This window comes from Lampetra fluviatilis, chromosome 31 (genome assembly GCF_964198595.1).
Source record: "Lampetra fluviatilis chromosome 31, kcLamFluv1.1, whole genome shotgun sequence".
NCBI classification, from domain to species: Eukaryota; Metazoa; Chordata; class Hyperoartia; order Petromyzontiformes; family Petromyzontidae; genus Lampetra; species Lampetra fluviatilis.
Window position 1 is genome coordinate 8,847,620 of NC_136305.1, and position 21,642 is coordinate 8,869,261.

At 45.2% G+C, this 21,642-nt stretch overlaps 2 protein-coding genes across 2 annotated transcripts in view; both read right to left on the reverse strand.

The window, feature by feature from the left end:
- Nucleotides 1-6,485, reverse strand: part of ARMC8 (armadillo repeat containing 8) — a 32,734-nt gene extending 26,249 nt beyond the window's left edge. Inside the window, exon 1 of the mRNA XM_078871042.1 lies at nucleotides 6,398-6,485. Coding sequence (XP_078727168.1) covers nucleotides 6,398-6,484 — 87 coding nt within the window. The 5' untranslated portion in view covers nucleotide 6,485. The remainder of the gene's footprint in view (nucleotides 1-6,397) is intronic.
- Nucleotides 6,486-11,770: 5,285 nt separating this feature from the next.
- On the reverse strand, nucleotides 11,771-21,642 carry DNAJB11 (DnaJ heat shock protein family (Hsp40) member B11). Its single transcript, XM_078871044.1, has 10 exons — nucleotides 21,391-21,642; nucleotides 21,126-21,282; nucleotides 18,504-18,601; nucleotides 17,140-17,275; nucleotides 16,620-16,762; nucleotides 15,713-15,795; nucleotides 15,458-15,515; nucleotides 14,646-14,757; nucleotides 14,140-14,299; nucleotides 11,771-13,576 (listed from the first exon to the last, which is right to left on the reverse strand). Exons 1-10 carry the CDS (start codon nucleotides 21,456-21,458, stop codon nucleotides 13,512-13,514), a joined length of 1,080 nt encoding a protein of 359 aa, XP_078727170.1. The 5' UTR covers nucleotides 21,459-21,642; the 3' UTR covers nucleotides 11,771-13,511.

Below are 21,642 nucleotides of genomic sequence, written 5' to 3' on the forward strand. Positions count from 1 at the left end.
AGTGTCGAAGAGTGACACTTGAACTCTCCTGCAAACTTCGGTTCAAATTAGACTACAAAATTAGAAATTTTCAGCGTTGCTATTTTGCGTTGCTGTTGCGAACGTTTTCACCGACAAAATTCGCACTCGCCACAACGCCGTGTTGTGTTCACGCGACTTAGCTGAAGATGATGGTAAGGGAGGGGACCTACCGAACTACGTGAACAATGGACTTTTGTCTCCTTGCAGATTTTTACAGCGACATCGTTCACAACGAACGTTACACGTCACAAAATCTCAATCGCGAAATGTAAATGCATCCCGTTTGACACGTTGTCCGTTATTGCAATGGCCAATCCATTGCACAACGGCGCATTGATCCCTAACGCGTTGTACAAAACACTGAAATGGCAGGTGCCATTCGTTTCCCAATTAAACTCTCTGGCCGGCTACCCTCCAGCACCCAACAACAATCGTCGCATTTGGTCCTGAGCAGTGAAGCTTCGAGGCACATTCCAAAGCCATCCTCATTTACATAAGTCGGGCTTCCCAAGGGTTTTTGTCGAATTTTCTGTGGGGAAAAAAATGCTGGAAGTTTAGAAAGCGTCAAAATTTTGGGGGTAATGTCCTCGGCAAGAGAATTATGTTTTTGTTTTTTGATTAATCCCTCCCTCCAACGGTACCGTTCGGGAAGTACTCATCGAAACGGACTGGACACTTGTGAATTTCATGGATACGGTCTGCATTTTAAACTACAGTAAAACCTTGGATTGCGAGTATAATTCGTGTTTGTAATCCAAAGCACTTGTATATCAGTTGTGATCACGTGACGCTCAGCAGACAAAGCGTACTACTCGTATTGCAAGACCTCGCTCGTTTATCAAATTTATATTTATTTTAAAAAATTGCTCCTCTTGCAAAACACTCGCAGACCAAGTTACTCGCAATCCAAGGTTTTACTGTAAAATGTAAGCAAAAGAACCTGACAATACACCTGCTTCCGATCTCTGTTCCTCGACATAAAAATTAAAAGCATTTTTGTTGACACATCCCATCAAATCACAGAGCCCCTTCTGCGAGTGTACACTACCCATCCCATTTGTCTAACACAAGCAAACTGTGGACTTATAAGGGGCCGTCCATAAATGACGTCACGCGATTTTGGACGATTTTTTACCCCCCCCGTCACACGGCCTCACAAAATGTCAGACCCCCCCCCTCAAATATGACGTCACAAAGCTCTGCCCCCCCCTAAAAAATATAAAACATGCTTCAAATCACTTTAAACTATTGCCATTGTAGTGCGTATTTAATGTGGCGCTGCACTCTGATGTTGGAAAAAACATTTATTAAAATGTCTATTTAATCAAGTAGAACGTGTTGTTTATATTTATTTAAAGTTGCGCATTTTGATGTGACGTCACATTTCTCAAACCCCCCCCCCCCTCGTCACAAATGTCTGACCCCACCCCCACCTGGGTGCGTGACGTCATTTATGGACGGCCCCCTAACACAATTATTATTTGTTTCTTTCGGTTAAGTCACGTCTAAATATAAAATAATAAATGAAATTAAATAATAGAATACGACGTTTCGATTGCAACACAAGCAATCATCATCAGGTATAATGAAATAGCGACATAAAATCTAACCAGAAAACTATAGACAGACATATTAGCAGACAGATATCACCAAGATACATAGCGAGAGCAACACAGGTAACAGAGAGGGGTGATCGTCTCTGTGTGGTGGCCTTAAATAGACAGAGGGGGGGCGGAGGCAGAGAGAGGGAGGAGGGTTAGAGAAAAAATTAGCATATCAATGAGTGGTCAACAGACGTGGTGCTGCGAATGCGATGGCACGGCAAGCAAGCCTGAAAATCAGGAGAAGGACACACTAAAATTAAATAACCTAGTAAAATATCGAAATGTAATGTAATACAACACAGAGGGTCGGTCAACACACAATTAACGCATAGCCTGGTTGATTACGTATTTCAAAGATTGCTAAGTTAGAATTTAAGTGTGAACAATCTAAAGAGAGGACACAGGCAGAGAAAACAAGTCGCCAGAGAGAGAGAAAAAAGATAAGCTTAAAACTTCCCCGTAGAAGTGGTTCAATCTTAATTTTAGAACTTTCGTGACTGCAGGAATTATTATTTGTTTCTTTCGGTTAAGTCACGTCTAAATATAAAATAATAAATGAAATTAAATAATAGAATACGACGTTTCGATTGCAACACAAGCAATCATCATCAGGTATAATGAAATAGCGACATAAAATCTAACCAGAAAACTATAGACAGACATATTAGCAGACAGATATCACCAAGATACATAGCGAGAGCAACACAGGTAACAGAGAGGGGTGATCGTCTCTGTGTGGTGGCCTTAAATAGACAGAGGGGGGGGGCGGAGGCAGAGAGAGGGAGGAGGGTTAGAGAAAAAATTAGCATATCAATGAGTGGTCAACAGACGTGGTGCTGCGAATGCGATGGCACGGCAAGCAAGCCTGAAAATCAGGAGAAGGACACACTAAAATTAAATAACCTAGTAAAATATCGAAATGTAATGTAATACAACACAGAGGGTCGGTCAACATATCACCAAGATACATAGCTCTCGCTATGTATCTTGGTGATATCTGTCTGCTAATATGTCTGTCTATAGTTTTCTGGTTAGATTTTATGTCGCTATTTCATTATACCTGATGATGATTGCTTGTGTTGCAATCGAAACGTCGTATTCTATTATTTAATTTCATTTATTATTTTATATTTAGACGTGACTTAACCGAAAGAAACAAATAATAATTCCTGCAGTCACGAAAGTTCTAAAATTAAGATTGAACCACTTCTACGGGGAAGTTTTAAGCTTATCTTTTTTCTCTCTCTCTGGCGACTTGTTTTCTCTGCCTGTGTCCTCTCTTTAGATTGTTCACACTTAAATTCTAACTTAGCAATCTTTGAAATACGTAATCAACCAGGCTATGCGTTAATTGTGTGTTGACCGACCCTCTGTGTTGTATTACATTACATTTCGATATTTTACTAGGTTATTTAATTTTAGTGTGTCCTTCTCCTGATTTTCAGGCTTGCTTGCCGTGCCATCGCATTCGCAGCACCACGTCTGTTGACCACTCATTGATATGCTAATTTTTTCTCTAACCCTCCTCCCTCTCTCTGCCTCCGCCCCCCCTCTGTCTATTTAAGGCCACCACACAGAGACGATCACCCCTCTCTGTTACCTGTGTTGCTCTCGCTATGTATCTTGGTGATATCTGTCTGCTAATATGTCTGTCTATAGTTTTCTGGTTAGATTTTATGTCGCTATTTCATTATACCTGATGATGATTGCTTGTGTTGCAATCGAAACGTCGTATTCTATTATTTAATTTCATTTATTATTTTATATTTAGACGTGACTTAACCGAAAGAAACAAATAATAATTCCTGCAGTCACGAAAGTTCTAAAATTAAGATTGAACCACTTCTACGGGGAAGTTTTAAGCTTATCTTTTTTCTCTCTCTCTGGCGACTTGTTTTCTCTGCCTGTGTCCTCTCTTTAGATTGTTCACACTTAAATTCTAACTTAGCAATCTTTGAAATACGTAATCAACCAGGCTATGCGTTAATTGTGTGTTGACCGACCCTCTGTGTTGTATTACATTACATTTCGATATTTTACTAGGTTATTTCATTTTAGTGTGTCCTTCTCCTGATTTTCAGGCTTGCTTGCCGTGCCATCGCATTCGCAGCACCACGTCTGTTGACCACTCATTGATATGCTAATTTTTTCTCTAACCCTCCTCCCTCTCTCTGCCTCCGCCCCCCCTCTGTCTATTTAAGGCCACCACACAGAGACGATCACCCCTCTCTGTTACCTGTGTTGCTCTCGCTATGTATCTTGGTGATATCTGTCTGCTAATATGTCTGTCTATAGTTTTCTGGTTAGATTTTATGTCGCTATTTCATTATACCTGATGATGATTGCTTGTGTTGCAATCGAAACGTCGTATTCTATTATTTAATTTCATTTATTATTTTATATTTAGACGTGACTTAACCGAAAGAAACAAATAATAACCCCTAACACAAATTTCGTGTCTCATCAGCAGTCAGGCCTGCTGAGCCAACAATGCTGACGATCTGCCAGATGTGTATCAGCTAAGCACCCTCTCAAATTAAACCATGGGGTCCCTCCAATTTCGACGAACACATTCCTGCGGAGGGAGCTGGTAGGAACGTTGGGTTGCTCGGTCAATGGCCAGGGTCAACGGCGGCGTGGTGTATTCCGCAAATATGGCCGACTGTGAGGGCGGGCACAATCCGGCATGAGTAGGTTAAACGTTGAGTTTTATAAGGGCACCACGGGGTGACCAGCCCCTCCCCACCCCTCCCACCCAGCCCCACCCCTCCCATTTTTGGATTCACGATGGACAGACGGACACAATAATCCCCTATGGGCTGGTGGAACCAGGAGGTTCCTACCAGTAAAACCTATACGATGCACAACCCAAAGCGCTAGACTCCTTGTCAAATCGAGAGTATTGCTCCTTCACCCACTGAATCGACGTCTCTATCCCCCCCCCCCTCCCATGTGCTCTCTGTAGGGTGTCTCGGTGTCTCTGTCCCCGGGTCTCTGTGCCGATTTATTTGTCTTCATGTCTCATTTCGTCTGCCACTACACCGTGCGCCTGTGGTCCCTTTTCTCCGTCTCAGTCCCCACACATCTGTCCCCGTGTCTCTCTACCACTCTGTCCCCGTGTCTCTCTACCACTCGGTCTCCGTGTCTCTCTACCACTCTGCATCTGTCTCCGTGTCTCTCTACCACTGTCTCCGTGTCTCTCTACCACTCTGCATCTGTCTCCGTGTCTCTCTACACCTGTCTCCGTGTCTCTCTACCACTCTGCATCTGTCCCCGTGTCTCTCCACCACTCTGTCTCCGTGTCTCTCTCCCACTCTGTCTCCGTGTCTCTCTACCACTCTGCATCTGTCCCCGTGTCTCTCTACCACTCTGTCTCCGTGTCTCTCTACCACTCTGTCCCTGTGTCTCTCTACCACTCTGCATCTGTCTCCGTGTCTCTCTACCACTCTGTCCCCGTGTCTCTCTACCACTCTACATCTGTCTACATGTCTCTCTACCACTCTGTCTACATGTCTCTCTACCACTCTGCATCTGTCCCCGTGTCTCTCTACCACTCTGTCTCCGTGTCTCTCTACCACTCTGTCTCCGTGTCTCTCTACCACTCTGTCCCCGTGTCTCTCTACCACTCTACATCTGTCTACATGTCTCTCTACCACTCTGTCCCCGTGTCTCTCTACCACTCTGTCCCCGTGTCTCTCTACCACTCTGTCCCCGTGTCTCTCTACCACTCTGTCCCCGTGTCTCTCTACCACTCTACATCTGTCTCCGTGTCTCTCTACCACTCTGTCCCCGTGTCTCTCTACCACTCTGCATCTGTCTCCGTGTCTCTCTCCCACTCTGTCCCCGTGTCTCTCTACCACTCTGCATCTGTCCCCGTGTCTCTCTACCACTCTGTCTCCGTGTCTCTCTACCACTCTGTACGCCTGTCTCTCTACCACTCTGTCCCCGTGTCTCTCTACCACTCTGTCCCCGTGTCTCTCTACCACTCTGTCCCCGTGTCTCTCTACCACTCTGCATCTGTCCCCGTGTTTCTCTACTACTCTGTCCCCGTGTCTCTCTACCACTCTGTCCGTGTCTCTCTACCACTCTGTTCCGTGTCTCTCTACCACTCTGTCCCCGTGTCTCTCTACCACTCTGTCTCCGTGTCTCTACCACTCTGTCTCCGTGTCTCTCTACCACTCTGTCCCCGTGTCTCTCTACCACTCTGTCCCCGTGTCTCTCTACCACTCTGTCTCCGTGTCTCTCTACCCCTCTGTCTCCGTGTCTCTCTACCACTCTGTCCCCGTGTCTCTCTACCACTCTGTCTCCGTGTCTCTCTACCACTCTGCATCTGTCCCCGTGTCTCTCTACCACTCTGCATCTGTCCCCGTGTCTCTCTACCACTCTGTCTCCGTGTCTCTCTACCACTCTGTCCCCGTGTCTCTCTCCCACTCTGCATCTGTCCCCGTGTCTCTCTACCACTCTGCATCTGTCCCCGTGTCTCTCTACCACTCTGTCTCCGTGTCTCTCTACCACTGTCTCCGTGTCTCTCGACATCAGTCTCCGCCAGCCAGGCCTCTCCCTCATCCCGCCTCTCTCCTAGCGCCCTCCGCCCGCCTCCCCTCGTCATCGTGGGCGGCCTCCCGCCCGCCAGCCCCCTCGGTCCCCCCTCCCTCGAACATCGAAGCGCCCCACCACCAACCCCACACCACCGCTGCTAGCAAGTGATCGGTGCTGCCGGGGTTGCGAGGAGGATGATGAGGAGGAGGTGTACGAGGAGGAGGATGACTCACGGAGAGGACGCCCGTCCGCATGGGGGACTCGGCGCACGCCATGGGGGCCCGGGGTCTCTGTGGCAGACTCGGATCCTTAGGTTTCATCCCCACGTTGGGGGGGTGGAGGTGGGGGTCGGAGGGTGGAGGGGGTGGAGGGGAGGTGGGGGGTGGAGGGGGTGGGTGGAGGGGGTGGAGGTGGGGGGTGGAGGGGGTGGGTGTGGGGTGGAGGGGGTGGTGGAGGGGGTGGAGGTTGGAGGGGGTGGAGGTGGTGGAGGTGGTGGAGGGGGTGGAAGGGGTGGAGGGGGTGGAAGGGGTGGAGGGTGGAGGTTGGAGGGGGTGGAGGTAGGGGGTGGAGGGGGTGGGTGAGGGGTGGAGGGGGTGGAGGGAGTGGGTGGGGGAGGGGGTGAAAGGGGTGGAGAGTGGAGGGGGTGGAGGTGGGGGGTGGAGGGGGTGGAGGGTGGAGGGGGTGGGTGGAAGGGGTGGAGGGTGGGGGGTGCAGACAATGTCGAGCGCAGCCCGAGACAAACATCGACCCAGCGTTGAAGTTCGCCTCCTACCTCCTCATTCACGCAGGCACATCCACAACGAGCCTTTGATAAATTTAACTTAAGACTTTGTTAAGCTTCGGGTGCAACAACCACCGCCTTTTGCAGTCACTGTAGCAAAATATGTGACTGTGGAATGCTGTGGTGTCGCCTGTAGGCCAAGTCGCTCTTTTAAAATAGCTTCTAAGCTCAATGGGTTTTACTCGTGAAATAAACTCAGGATTCTTATTCAACTGCCTCCCTTCATCAAATCTCCAGGCTCCAACGTCTTGTACGAACACGTTTACCTTTCAGTCACGAAAGCTTCAAATCTAGAACGTTTATTCAGATTATGTACGATTAATACACAACCCAACTTGTTGTGGAGAACGTAAAACAGAGACACTCATCATGTTTTAGTGGTGTGTTTTCACTTAAAGAGACAATTACCTCTCTTTTGATGAGATCGTAATGTTGTTATGATGTCAAGCCACCCTATTAAATTCCTGGGTATGGGAATGTTCAGGAGCCAATGTCGAGGTTTGCTAACAACGAGAGAGGGCTTAAGGAGACAGTTCGTGTAGTATTGCCATAAGCCTGGGAATCACGAAAATATGAAAACTTGCGTCGTCTGTGTTTTAAAGCTGCTTCGTAGTTATACAGTTCCCAGTGGGAAGCCCATTTAGAGTCGAATTGCAATGGCACAATGTTTCCATTAAACTACAACTTGGCTGAAACCAGAAACCAATATGGATCAATGCACGTATTGTTGGTCTGTAATTATTGGAGACTGAGTTTACAAAGGAGTGAGATGTATCAAGACTGAACTGTAGCACCCAGGCTTCTTCTTCCGAATTGCTGATGTAGATGCAGAGCGTTCAACTACGATTTCACATTCAGGTGGTCAAGCCAGATAGCCGCATCAGGAGCAGCAGAGTGTATTGCTGTAATGTCTCCTTAGAATATGTGGATAGGGCATTGCGTCGTTATACGTCTGTCATGGATGACCTCAGTCGCACACTGGAGAGTTTTTAATTTTACATTTGCGCATCCGCATCTGCCATCGTTTGTGCGGATGCAGTTCAGTGTGGACCACGAGCTTCGTGAAAGATTAAACCCAGAGATCTTCAGCGTTGGGTCTTTCACAAGGTGTTTGTGAGCTCTTTCGAACTCCATTTAGCTCTCCAAGCATCATCGGGCTGGAACTGACATCGTTGAAGGTTAAGTGCATGGGTCCAAAAGGGCTTGCGTGACTTCAAGCGATGAGGGGCGTTATTGAGGTCCCAAGGCAACCGTTTTCCTCAATTCGCAGGACTTCCTAGAGCAGGGGTCTGCAACCTTTAAGACATAAAGAGCCACTTGGACCCGTTTCCGAAGGAAAAAATAAACTGGGAGCCGCAAAACCATTGCAACATTTAAAACAAATATAACACTGCATATATTGTTTCTTACCTTATTGCTATATACAGGATCGTGCAGTCAGCTGTCAATCTGAATAAAAAAAGGACTTTTTCACTTAACAATGTAAAATATATTTTTGCAAATTAATAGCTAAATTACCTGGTTAATGGGATTTTTGCTCCTGAACCTCAGTGCACAGTGTCTGCACATCAGGGCTGTAAGACGTCACCTTCATTTTCACACAGGCTTGCAAGCTGTCATCTGTGAGGCGTGATCGATGTTTGTTTTTAATATAGTTCATGTTGGAGAAGACCTGCTCACATACATATGTGGAGCCGAAGATCGACAGGACTCCAAATGCATACTTTTTCATGTTTATATAAGTGTTGGGGATGGCATTCCATGTTTCGAATACAAGTTTGTCCTGTTTGGGAAGGTTTTCAATATCACTCCATTTATGATTCTGAGCCAGAATGGCCTTCTGACGGGCAACATCCTCAAGAGTAGCGGTCAAGCATTTGAACTTGGACACCCATATATCTTTGTCGGCTATATCGGCCAGTTCCATCTCAAGATCAGGTTGACTTACACCTGCAAATGCAGTCATATTCAATAGGGATGGATCGATCGCCAGGGGAGTGACAGGAAAGGATAATGTCGTTTTTTCCTCTCTGAACTCACAGAATCGTTTCCCAAACGAACTTTGCATTGTGGTGATTGCAGACTTGAAATATTCCAAATTTATCGTATCATGACTTTGTTTGAACTCTCTCAAAGAGGGAAAGTGAGACAGTGTACCTCTCTGTAAATCTTTGACAAACACTGTCAACTTGTGCTCGAATGCCAAAACCTCCTCCAGCATGTGCAGGGCTGTGCCTCCTTTCCCCTGAAGGGTTGTATTTAACGTGTTTAGATGTGCTGTCATGTCTACCATAAAATGTAATTTTTCCAGCCACTCTGGCTGTTCCAGCTCAGCAAAGGTGAGCTCTTTGCTGCCCAGGAAGGTTTTTACTTCTTCCAAACATGTGACAAAGCAACGGCAACGTTATTGCCTGTCACCGGGCGGGCAGTGTGGAGCGAAGCGGCGACCTGTCAGCAGCGGCAACGCCAGAGCAGGTGTCACAGTGCGCCTCCTCCCCTCGCTAGCATCCGCCCCGGAGCCGCGGTCAAGGTTCAAAAGAGCCGCATGCGGCTCCGGAGCCGCAGGTTGCCGACCCCTGTCCTAGAGGGTTGTAGCATTGTGGTAGATGGGTGGAAAGATGTGACAGCACAGGGCCTTGGTATTGGGGTCGACTTGAGGGTTCTAGTGATACATCGCATTTCAGTGTTCATCAACAAGTCGAGTAGGACTACTTCTGGTCCACTGGTCCAGAATATTCGGCTACAGAGTACACAAGGACCATAGTTTATGCCTGTTGTTGCCTGTTGCACTAGTGCTGTTTCCCAGCTTGTGCTGGTCAGTTTCTGGACCAGGTTGGCTCTTGTTTTGGTCTTGGGGCTACCTTATTCAGGTTTTCATGGAAGGTTAGCATAGTCCAGCTTCACTTCGAGATAAGTTGGAGTGGGGTCATGTCACAGTGTTGCTGCAGGTCACTTTCAATGTGCTTGGTGCTCCTATCACACTGGTCTACATTTTTCTAGACGTCTGCTTCAGTGATGAAATGTGCTGTTTATTATGGATTTTGATGTATTGAATTGTCAAGATTAAATGTAGTGACTGATGTTTTGTGGGGAATTTGGGTTGAACCTCCATTTCCAGAAATATTCCCCTATGGTGTTTAGGTCTTGGTTCAGATTGGATCCGATTGTGACTGGCTGTGATGCTACGGAAAGATCATCCAAATATATATAAATTTGCATTACCCGGTTGGCAGGTATTTCGCTTGTCTAGACATTGAAGAGCATTTGCGCGAGTACTGAACCTTGCGGCAATCCAATGGGTGAGCTGGCTTTGTCACCCACGTAGGCAGTCACCTACTGCTTAGCATCGTCGATATCAGGCGTATTGTTTTTAGGAAAGGAATGGTTCTTGTGAGCTTCAACATCAAGCCCTTAATGAAGACTGTTGGAGGCCAATGACAAGCCCACAAAGGCTCCACCAGTTTTGGATTTCTTATGGAATCCGCCCTCAATGTTCATCCCAAGGGCCAAAACTTGATCGGAGATGCTGCATTGAGGCCAGAATCACGCTTGTTCTTCAATGATCACGGACTTGACAAGAGGGCGGCTGATTCTTTAAAAAATGCTTTCCAGGAGTTTCTAGGTCATGATGGGCAAATTCCGGCACGTGTGTTAAAGGTTACCTGCTCCTGGTATTGCGGACCCACTAAGGGTCGAAAAGCCACCACCGTCTGCCGCGGTCGCCATGGCTGGGCCATCCTCACCTCCCCCTGGCTGTGATGGGGGGGGTGTTGCCACCACCGGGGGGTTACCCAGTGTTTACACAGTAAAACACGAGACAGGCCTTCACTCTCTAAACGATGTGCTTTGAAACGTAATACTTTAATGGGTGACGGCCAAGGTTTGCCACGTGCTATAGTCGTAGGGCTGCCAAGTGGCTGAGGCGGTAGTCTTTGAGCGTTTCCCCTTTTCTTCATGGGTTTCGTCAGAGTTCTCAGATTTTCAACAACATGAAGCCATCCATTCCTGGACTTTTCAAAACATCCCAATACAGAACCCTTCTGAAAAGCCGTGAGACTTAACGAGGCTTACTTGGATAAATACGTGGCATTATTTTTATCGTGTCGCATTGACGAGCAGTTGTTTTTATGTATTTTAACCGACAGGTAGTATCTTCTTGGTTCTTTCGGTAAAGTCACGTAGAAACAAAATAATAAAATAATAAAAATAAAACATAATAAAATAATTCTCACGACGTTTCGGCCACAACGCCAGCAGCCGTCTTCAGGTGGAGAACAAGTCTGTCGAGAAGGTCAGAGTCTGAATGGCATGCCCCAGGCTTGGAGCGACTATTTATGCTGGGATGGAGGGGCGAAGAGCGTCTTGACAAAATAATTTGCATATCAAGAGAAATTTAGCATATTTATGGGAAATGCAGATTTGCGATTAGTACTACTTGTGAAATGCGTAGGTTTGGCGAGGGGTTTAAAGTCATTATGCCCATGCATTATGCAGGATTAGCAGTATCAAAGGGAGACGGCTGCTTGCGTTGTGGCCGAAACGTCGTGAGAATTATTTTATTGGTTTATTTTTATTATTTTCCTTTTACGTGACTTTACCGAAAGAACCAAGAAGATGAATCCCTGTAGTCACGAAAGCTTTAAATCGGGACAGGTAGTAGATAAATATTTGGTGCATCTGTAATCAGATGCTTCATAAATTTATCTAGGGACTATCCTAATTAAAGACGGGCATTAAAATGTGTTAGTACATCCTACAGCAAGAGAAATGCCAAAAAAGCATTACAATAACTTTGCAGCCAAACTTAACAAGTACAGCACCAAGGTGTGAAAAACACTTTATTACAAGAGGGGTAAACAATACCTCCACGAGACAAGGGACGGGACTTTCCCCCGTGGGCACAATACTGTCAAACCATCATTGACGGGGCCTGCCTTGAGCATCTGGCAACAAGAGTTTATCCACAGCTGGGGCAAAATTCATACAGTACATTAAAACAATTCCCACAAATAACCCTGTAAATTTTAAGATAACCCAACAAAAGCATAATTTCGAATATATAAATCACAAAGTGATGCAGGACTGTTAAGGGTACCCACGGTTTTAAAAAGGGAAATAACATTTGTTTTTCACTAGTTACCCCTACCAATGATATTTCACAAATGTTATTAAAGAACCCACCCATCACACAACAAGATACATTATTGCAGTTGAGATATTTTTATGCAGAATTTAAACGTCTCTAAACTTGGGTTATCTGGGTGAAAATGTAGTCTTTTTCAAATGTCAATCCATATATAGTACCATATCAGGGCACCGTAGATTTTGCCTTGGAATTCAGGGAGCCACCCGTGGTAATACACCTTTCTCAATCTTAGTGGTTGATGGGCACAGCCTGATAACCAATGGCTGCACAAATAATCCTCTGTTAAGTAGAGTGTTTACTTAATTAAGATTTTCTCCAGCTTTGAAGACTTAAAATATGGTTTGCCATGTAACAAATGCCTCTATAGCAGGGCATACGAGACTTGCACCACCTTGCGTTGTAGTCCCGTGTTGGCCGAGATCATGACGATTCGGCCAGCTAGCTGCAACTTTAGTTTCCACAGACATGTTCTACATGACTGGGTACTCTTGCAGGGGACACAAGAATGTAGCTAGCTACATTTGGAGCTCTGTGTAAAAGTCACATGTAGAAGCATTTGCTGATAAGAGACAATTAAAGAGCTTTGAGAAATATAAGTTCTCTATTTTTTTCATATTCCACGTGGAAATGGCATGATAGTCATTACTACATTTGAATATAATGGGAAGACCAAAGGAAAACAAAAAACAAGCAATTCAGTCCATTCAACTACTTTTAGTATAAAGTTCAAGGGCTTCTTATCTTCCTTTATATTAATGTGTGCCTTCCATAGCACTAGCATCAACTACAAGTGACTCAAATATTTTTCTAAGTCATTTCCCAATGCCAGCAGATCTGTAGCTTTAGTAATGGAACCTAAGCACTTCCACACAACTTGCAGAAAATCTACTCAAACTCATTCAGCACAGGTGCATTTGGGTAGAAAAAAAGTTTAGAAAAATTAGGCACACGGAATCCATAAATTTAAGTACTGTATTTTATACCAAGTTGCTCAATTTGTTGACGTTGATGCGTTAGTTACAGCAATATATAATTTTACATTTTGCCACTTAGGCCTTAAACGGGTGACATGTGAAAACTAGCACAATGGCATTTACTGTTAATATTTTAAGAGGGTTGACCAAACTTTGGTTTCTATTGTTTTACTAAATGTTAATCAGCTGCCAGAGAATTATGCGCACAATGGTACTTGTGACACAGCACATGTGCATAAGGCATTAATAAGAGTAGCAAGATTTTAGGATTGTATATTTTTGTCAGAATGTTGACATGTTTTAACACCCCTTTGTAGCAATCCTTTATGGATTTAATTGACAAGGTGAAATGCAATCCTTTTATTTGAGGAAAAATTCTCAACCTATACATAAATTATAAATACAGCGTGAGACATTTCAAAAAGTGGCAAACTCATTTTTAAGGATTAATATCCCTGAAGTCCGTTGTATACATTTTGAGCTGATTCTTGTTTCAGAAGCTCTTTCAAACCTGCACGACACAAATAATCTCATTAAGAACACAATAAAAAATTAAAATACAAATTTTGGAGCAAGGCCAGGCTCAACAAAAACCTCAAATATCAAAATGTGATCAAGTCACCAATGCTAGACACACTTCACCAATGCTTTCTACTCTCTGCCGGATCTCACAGATGCTGCACAGTAGTAACACGATCTTCCCTCCACAATGTGCCCTATCAGTCTACCACTCTCTACCCTGAGGTCTTCCCCCTCCAATGCGTCTCTTGCCAATTGGCCCTACCCGGTCCTGCACAACGTCTCACCCAGCGCAGCTATATTTTGTCTCGATGTATCTACACAACACTCACCTGCCACGTTATCTTCCGGACTTTTGCATTGCTTCAACCTGTATTGCCATGACGTTCCTAGCATCCATCTCACACACCTGTACTCAAATGCCAACAACTTATTTTCGATCTGCTGACTTACAAGTCCAGTTCTCTGATCCATACAGTAATAGATATCACTCCTGTCTCAAATACCCTCTTGTTTACACACAAAACGAAAAGTGAAGACCATTTAGTGGCTTACCATCTTTCTGCTGGAGGGTGAGCTCCCCCTTTGGGAAGTCGACATCGAAAGTTATGATTAGTGAACCACGATTGTGGTTGTTGTCAAAGTTAGGCAGCCCTTCTTCCTTCTTCCTTATCCGGGCACCAGGCCACGTCACTTTGTCTCGGACGATCTTTACCTGCAACACAAAAGAGATTCCCTTACAGCACACTTTCTAATTAGCATTCAACATTGGTGTCATGTTTTCCATTACTAATTATTTATAACATTGCCGTCATGTGCATTTTTCCCATTAACCGAGGCATAGTAATTGTATTGCTCTTGTGCACACTTTTAATAAAACCAAACAGTACATTCACTATCAGCAATGCAGTAAGACAGAAAATTGCTTTCCAGAAAAAATAACTCCACCAAACTGAACAGCAGGCAGACTTCATAACGTGCAATGCAACATAAACGTTTGTTTATTTTAAACAAACGATTGTACATATGACAGTTTTGAAATGTGACCACGAAGTAATTACCTTATGTCCATCCAGATGAATGATATCCATCTCAAACCCAACAAGTGCATCCACTAATGAGATGGTGATGTTTGTGTAGAGGTCATCTCCTCGCCTCTCAAAGACTGGGTGCCTGACACAGAAGGCAAGAAACACGCCAGCGATAGGGAAGGGCCAATTAACTAAAACACAAGCTTCCTATGTATTTGTTTACAAAGTGTCTGGGCACAGGCCCAAATGTATATATCTATGTGTGTGTTGAACTTCTTTTACACTGTACACAGCCCACAATTGCTAAACGGAGGTGCAGGGGAAGGACGACAAAGGGCCAATGCTAAGCAGCCATCATTAAACACGACAGTTAAAGTTGTAACGACAAAAAGTTGCAAGTTCCTTGACTTGAGCAAGGTTATAAGAGCTTTGGAAGAGAGACAAAAGGCGCAAATTTCAAAGTGTAGCAGCTAGAAGCAGAGAGAGAAGTGCTGTGACCTGCAGTGTGGCGATTGAACAAGGTGCTGATGAGATGGAACAGTCTGTTAGAACGAGTCCTCAACATTGACTCAATGAGTAACAATAACCGTGTTAATAGCCGGCGAGCAGTGAGTGCTAGATCAACTAATGTTTTTTACATTTAATGCTACCAAGTGCAGTGAGGTAAGATCTGGATGCTGCATCCCAGATGTGATGGCAGTATATAGGTGTATTAAGAAAAACTCTTACAAATTGAAGGTAAAAAGGTTATTTGGCTTAATTAATGCCACTGCCAATGCAGTTCCTTCGTTTTCACTTTAATTGCAACAACAGCGATCGAGGCGTGCGCGTTGATAACCTACTTGAGAACTTTTATTCTGAAGCGGAGGTCTCCGGGCTCTCCGTCAATGTGAGGTTCGCCTAGGGTAAAGGGATTTTTTAAAAAGAACTTTAACAATTATGTCTCTTTGTGAAAAACATTTCAACACAAACTATTAAACTATATATGAATTTTTTTTTTATAATTTCCAAAGAGACAGTCATGCACATTTTTTTATGCAATGAAATCTAAACAGGCAGACTTTGTGATAAAAAAAAATTGCAGTGCAGCCTCTCACCTTCTCCCAGAAATGGGTATTCCATGCCATCCCGAACACCAGGCTCTATCTCCACCTCCAGAGTTCTCTCTTCATTGACCAGCCTGCAGAACGTCGACAGCACAGTTGGTCCAAGCAGCAGTTTTTCCCACGTTGAGATACACAACTCATGAGAGTTGTCATGCATAAAATACATTAATACTGTGGCAGCTGCGAATGTATCCCAGTTGTATTGTGTCGGGTTGTGGTGGGTGCAAATTACTAATCCTATTAACATATCGTAATAAAGTTATGGGGTGTATAGCTTATAACTTTATGCAATCGTGGTATCATCATTTCAAAAACACGGTGCCGTTTCCCAGTCAGCACCTACTCTAAATTAACAATTAAAGTTTTGCACTGAAAGGTGACCCTAAGTTTCGTGACTACCGACTGCTACCTGATTGTGCAACATGTATAAAAAACGCCATTCGGATTGCATTTACCACAATTAATGATGACCACATAATTCTGCCATTTACACAGAAAATGTAACGGATTTTATTTTACCACTCAGTTTCAGTTTAATGTATTAGGATTTACCCTGTGAGCCATTCGGCTCTTGATTTGGGTTCAACCGCAACAAAAAATAAAATTACAAGATACACCTAAAATTCATTGTACAGAAATCTGAACATCACATTACGTAAACAATAAAATCCTACAGAAAAAGCACAACCCGTCCATGCTGCATACAGAAAGTGCAAAAAATTCCATTTCGATGTTTGATCCCAATAACAATCATAATACAATACAGATAAAAAAATTTAAGTATAAATTCTATACTAAATAAAAAAAATCGGGCCAAACCAAGCCCCTCTAAAACGTACTAAAACAATGCTATATAAACAACGTAACAGTTTTCTCAAGTGAAAATTCCATCGCTTACTTGACATTCGGGCACTCATCACAGACAGTCTCCTGCGTCATCTGGAAGCGCCCAGGTCCCAGCTGCGTCGTCCGCATCTCCTGACGGCAGTTACACCGCCGTTTCCCCGAAGTCTGTTTTGCCACCGGCTTGTTCCTTACAACCTTTTAGGAGGAAATATAATCATAACAAAAAAAATTGCAATGGAAAAAAAACAGTCCCTAAGATCTATAAACTTAATTTGGGTACAATAGAAAACGATTACTGCAACAATCTTTATTGACCTCATACAACCAACAGAGAAGACGTAATCTTAGCAGACATTACATTTTGAGCAGAGTTGCGCTACTTGGTGAGGTGACCATAAAGATTTCAGGAACCCCACAGCAATGTCAAGTCTGTAAGATGAATAGTCCTCTCTGGAGTCGGACTCGATTACAACGAGTATTACTAAGCATTACAATGCTGCAGGAGTTTAAACGGACGTCGAGTTCAAATTGCACGCAACCTTGCCATTGCACCTGGCCTTTGTCGATCTCACCTCAACAAAGTTTCCTGAATAAACTTCTTCAAGGGTGACCTCAAGCTCCATGACAACATCACTTCCTCGGGGGATGTTACGGTCTTGCTGTCTGCTTCCTCCCCCAAAGAATTCAAATCCAAAATCGCCAAAAAAGCTACAGACAAGAAATACAACAACAAAAGGAGCTAAAACACAGTAATGGTCAAACTGTAAAATATAAGGATATTATGAAATCCAAAAAAAATCCCGAAAATTCTACAAGTAGCATGCAATGTATTAATGCAACAATTTCATGTTTAGAGCTCTCAAGAAAGGTGAAACTTATACAATAACATGTTGGCAGTGAGCCTATAGGGTAACCGCTACCATTGGTAATAAGTGCTGCTTATTGTATTGACCACAGAGGGACCAATGGCCGGGTAAACCCCCACCTGTCACATTCCCACCGATATTTGCATGCTCTAACTATACACTCTAGAGGGTAGTATTTGGTCCACTCTTCTACACTGAACATATGTATTGGAAGAGATGGGTGTACCCACACATAACCCCAACACACACACAACCTACTGATCATCTAACTGTGGTTTACCCATTTATTTTGTTGGGTCAACAGAGGTGGGGGAAGATTTAGCGAATTTGCACCATCGCTTCAACCACTTCACGGGAAGATGGAATGGATTGCAGGTCCAGTGGGCTGATCAATACACCACAGAAGCTCATGTTGCAAATGTGTGTGTTTTTTAATAGCCCAAATTAAAACAGCCAGAATTACTCAAGATGCTCAATTGGTCTGTCTGGCACAGATAGGCAAGGCAGTATCCTCTCTGCGAATAGGGGCAGTTTTACCATGAGTCTCAAGACAGCTGCCCAGTGCTAAATCAGACTGAATATTTATTTATACTGAAGGAATCCGATGAGCTTTCACGCTCTTTTTCACAGATGTCCAGTTGGGGTGGGTAAGAACTTTACAACAATACAAATTGTCACAACAACACATACATATTAAAATCGTTAATAGTTTTCACGAGATCAAAAGGATGCAAAAAGGCAGTGTGTATGCAGTGGCCTGTAATTGCAAATGACTGCAATCATAGGCGACATATTGAGGTGGCTATGTACTGTGCGGAAGAAGTTCAACAAACATGTGTACATTAATCTAAATACCTCAAGTTCTCTGACATTCAGCCAACACAATTTATCGCACTGTCCTTTGTCGACAGTTTTCTCAGCTCTTACAAACCGGGAACATACATAACGAATGCACAAACTCCACTGCCTTAAACTGAAAGTTATATTTCAATTGCTTTACTCGGATTATTTCAATAGGTTATAATCTCCACACTTCTGCAATTGCCCCGAAACGCTCCAGGTAAACGTACTGTGAGAAGGCATCGGCATGGGAGCCATGGCCACCTTCCTTGAGCCCTGCCTCTCCGTGACGATCGTACGTTTTCCGCCTTTCTTCATTCGACAGCACCTGCAGCAGCAACATGCGTGCCAAGTGCGCACGTTTAGTCTCAAGTTCGTTTCTAATTAACCACCAGGTGAGGATTCAAGCAAGCAGGAGTCTCATTCGCACCAGTGATCCGAGTCAACAAAAAGACTAAATAAGACGATAAAAGCATGATAATAGTTTTTTTACCCTTCTATCTGGCAACAAAACTGACACCTTTTTACAAGGAGTCATGTTTGCATAGACCGCAATACCTGCAGTCATAATACAAACAAAAGACATAACTCTGATAATGTGCACTGTCCTTGAAGCAGTATAACAATGAAGCGCAGCGGCAAGAGCTGGGTTGCGTGCAGCTGGGTTGTGTAGAGAGAATACACAGTTGTAGGAGTTGGGTTATGTGACACGGAGTTGTGTTTAACTGGGTTGTGTAGTGAGAACAGTGGTATGAGCTGGGTTGTGTGTATCTGGGTTGTGTTGCGAGGGCACACGATAGTTTAGGCTGGGTTGTCTGTAGATGGGTTGTGTATAGAGAGCACACAATAGTATAAGCCGGCTCCTGTTCGGCTGGGTTTGTGTGATGACACAATTTCCCGCACATCTGTCTCGCACGGTTGGCTTCGCACCATGGGGAAGGATGTTCAACATTCATACATACAATGAGATAAGCTGGGTTGTATAGACATATTACAATAGGTTTTTCTCTTTCTTCTAGAAATATTTACACAGTGGGATAAGCTGGCTTGTGTGGAGAGTACACAGTGGTATGAGCTGGCTTGTGTAGAGAGAGTTGAGCTGGCTTATGTAGCGAGAGTTACACAGTGGTATGAGCTGGCTTGTGCAATGACAGTTACACAGTGGTATGAGCTGGGTTGTGTGTATATGTGGCTTGTGTCGAGAAAGTTAGTGGTATGAGCTGGGTTGTGTAGAGAGAGTTACAGTGGTATGAGCGCTCGGCTTGTGTGTATTTGGTCTGTGTAGAGAGAGAGTTACACAGTGGTATGAGCTGGGTTGTGTGTATCTGAATTGTGTGGAGGTCCCTTGTGTGTATTTGGGTTGTGTGTATCTGGGTTGTGTGTATCTGAATTGTGTGGAGGTCCGTTGTGTGTATTTGGGTTGTGTGTATCTGGGTTGTGTGTATCTGAATTGTGTGGAGGTCCGTTGTGTGTATTTGGGTTGTGTGTATTTGGGTTGTGTGTATCTGAATTGTGTGTAGGTCCCTTGTGTGTATTTTGGTTGTGTGTATCTGGGTTGTGTGTATCTGGGTTGTGTGTATCTGGGTTGTGTGTATCTGGGTTGTGTGTATCTGGGTTGTGTGTATCTGGGTTGTGCAGTCAGTCAGTAGCGTGTGAGGGGCGTGGCTTTGTGTGCTTCACAACAGCGGCCAATGACACCGACAGTTCTCGTGACGTCGCTCCAGCCAATCCGGTGCGGCCAGCGCCACGTGTGAGTGCGGAAATCGCGTGACGCCGGGACACGGGCAGCCAATCCAGGGTAGCCAGCACACCGGCAAAACGCACTGTACGACAACATGCACTTGGGGGTAGTGTCAGCCGCGGTCTTTCCCACACCACGGGGGCTGTGTTAACGTCACCCAAGCCTGTAGCCTCATCACCACACACCCTGTGCCTACACCACATAGCCTGCGTTAATAACAGCCTGTACACACACACATCACAACAGCCTGTGCCTACACCATATGTCTGCTTTAATAACACAGCCTGTACACACACACATCACAACAACAGTCTGTATCTAAACCACACACCATATGTCTGTGTTAATAACACAGCCTGTACACACAAACATCACAACAGTCTGTATCTAAACCACACAGCCTGTACCTACACCACATGCCTGTGTTAATAACACACAGCCTGTACACACATCACAACAACAGTCTGTACCTACACCACACAGCCTGTACCCACACCATATGCCTGTGTTAATAACACACAGCCTGTACCTACACTACAAGCCTTTGTTAATAACAGCTTGTACACATGACAACAGCCTTTAACTACACCACAAGGCTGTGTGTGTAATAACACGAGCTGGTGTAAGTAGAGGCTATGCTAACAACTCAGGCTTGTCATTTACGTGCCCTGCTGAAATCGACATTTAGGCAGTGCTCAACACCTGATTCCAGCCCTCAGCTAAATGGTGGAAATTACACATTCCTATTGCAGGAGCAAGTCAGTCCGCATCACTACGATTGAACTTCCCCACGAACAGGTACTGCCCTCGTTTGATCAACTCCGGAGAAAGGGCCGATGGGGTTGAGTCAACCCCGCAACCAATGATCTGAACTCGCCCTCTTCAGATTGCGAGCCGCTCGCTCGGACCGCTGCTCTCCCCCCACGTGTCCGGACAAAGACGTCCATCCACCTTGAACCACCACGAGTGTGTGGACCAGGCCTTCTTCCCCTGCCGACCACGACCCTCCCCCCCCCCGACAACCCCCGCGCAATTGACCACGAAACTCCGCGCTGGGTCTCCCCCGCAAGCCGATCAGTCATCGACACGGAACTTGGCAACGACCACGCACCTCGTAGGCAGCGCCCAGGTCCTGGAACTTGTCGGCTGCCTGGGGGTCGTCGGGGTTCTTGTCGGGGTGCAGCTGCATGGCGAGTTTCCTGTAGGCCTTCTTGATCTCCCGCGTGGAGGCTGAGCGAGACACCCCCAGGATATTGTAGAAGTCGCGTCTGCCGAGGGGGAAGGGACGACACTCACTGACGAAGGGCACAAGCAGCGGCAGCATCTCGCTTACTCGCAAAGAGAACACCCCCCCACCACCACCACGCCAAACTCACTCTGCCAGCGCCTGGGCGCACAGGTGCAGAGCCAGCAGCAGCAGGGCCCACGGCGGCTGTAGCTTCATTGTCGCGCTCGCGGTAGGCTGTACTCGCCGCCGCCGCCGCTGCTGCTGTTGAATGGGCCTCTCTGATGTGCGGGATGCGGCTGCTGCTGCTGCCCGGGACTCCACGAGTTCGCCACTCGCAGCAGCAGCGACTGCTGCTTCCTCCTCGCGGCTCTCTGCGTGTGACGTCACCGCGTAAGGCTTG

Bases quoted from the DNA above. Each gene is read 5' to 3' on its own strand.
- DNAJB11 (XM_078871044.1), bottom strand. From the start codon at position 21,458: ATGAAGCTACAGCCGCCGTGGGCCCTGCTGCTGCTGGCTCTGCACCTG. The intron at 17,276-18,503 runs GTACGTTTACCT...TCTTGTCTGTAG, and splicing joins CATGCCGATGCCTTCTCACA to CTTTTTTGGCGATTTTGGAT. The intron at 15,516-15,712 runs GTGAGAGGCTGC...CCTTTACCCTAG, and splicing joins ATACCCATTTCTGGGAGAAG to GCGAACCTCACATTGACGGA.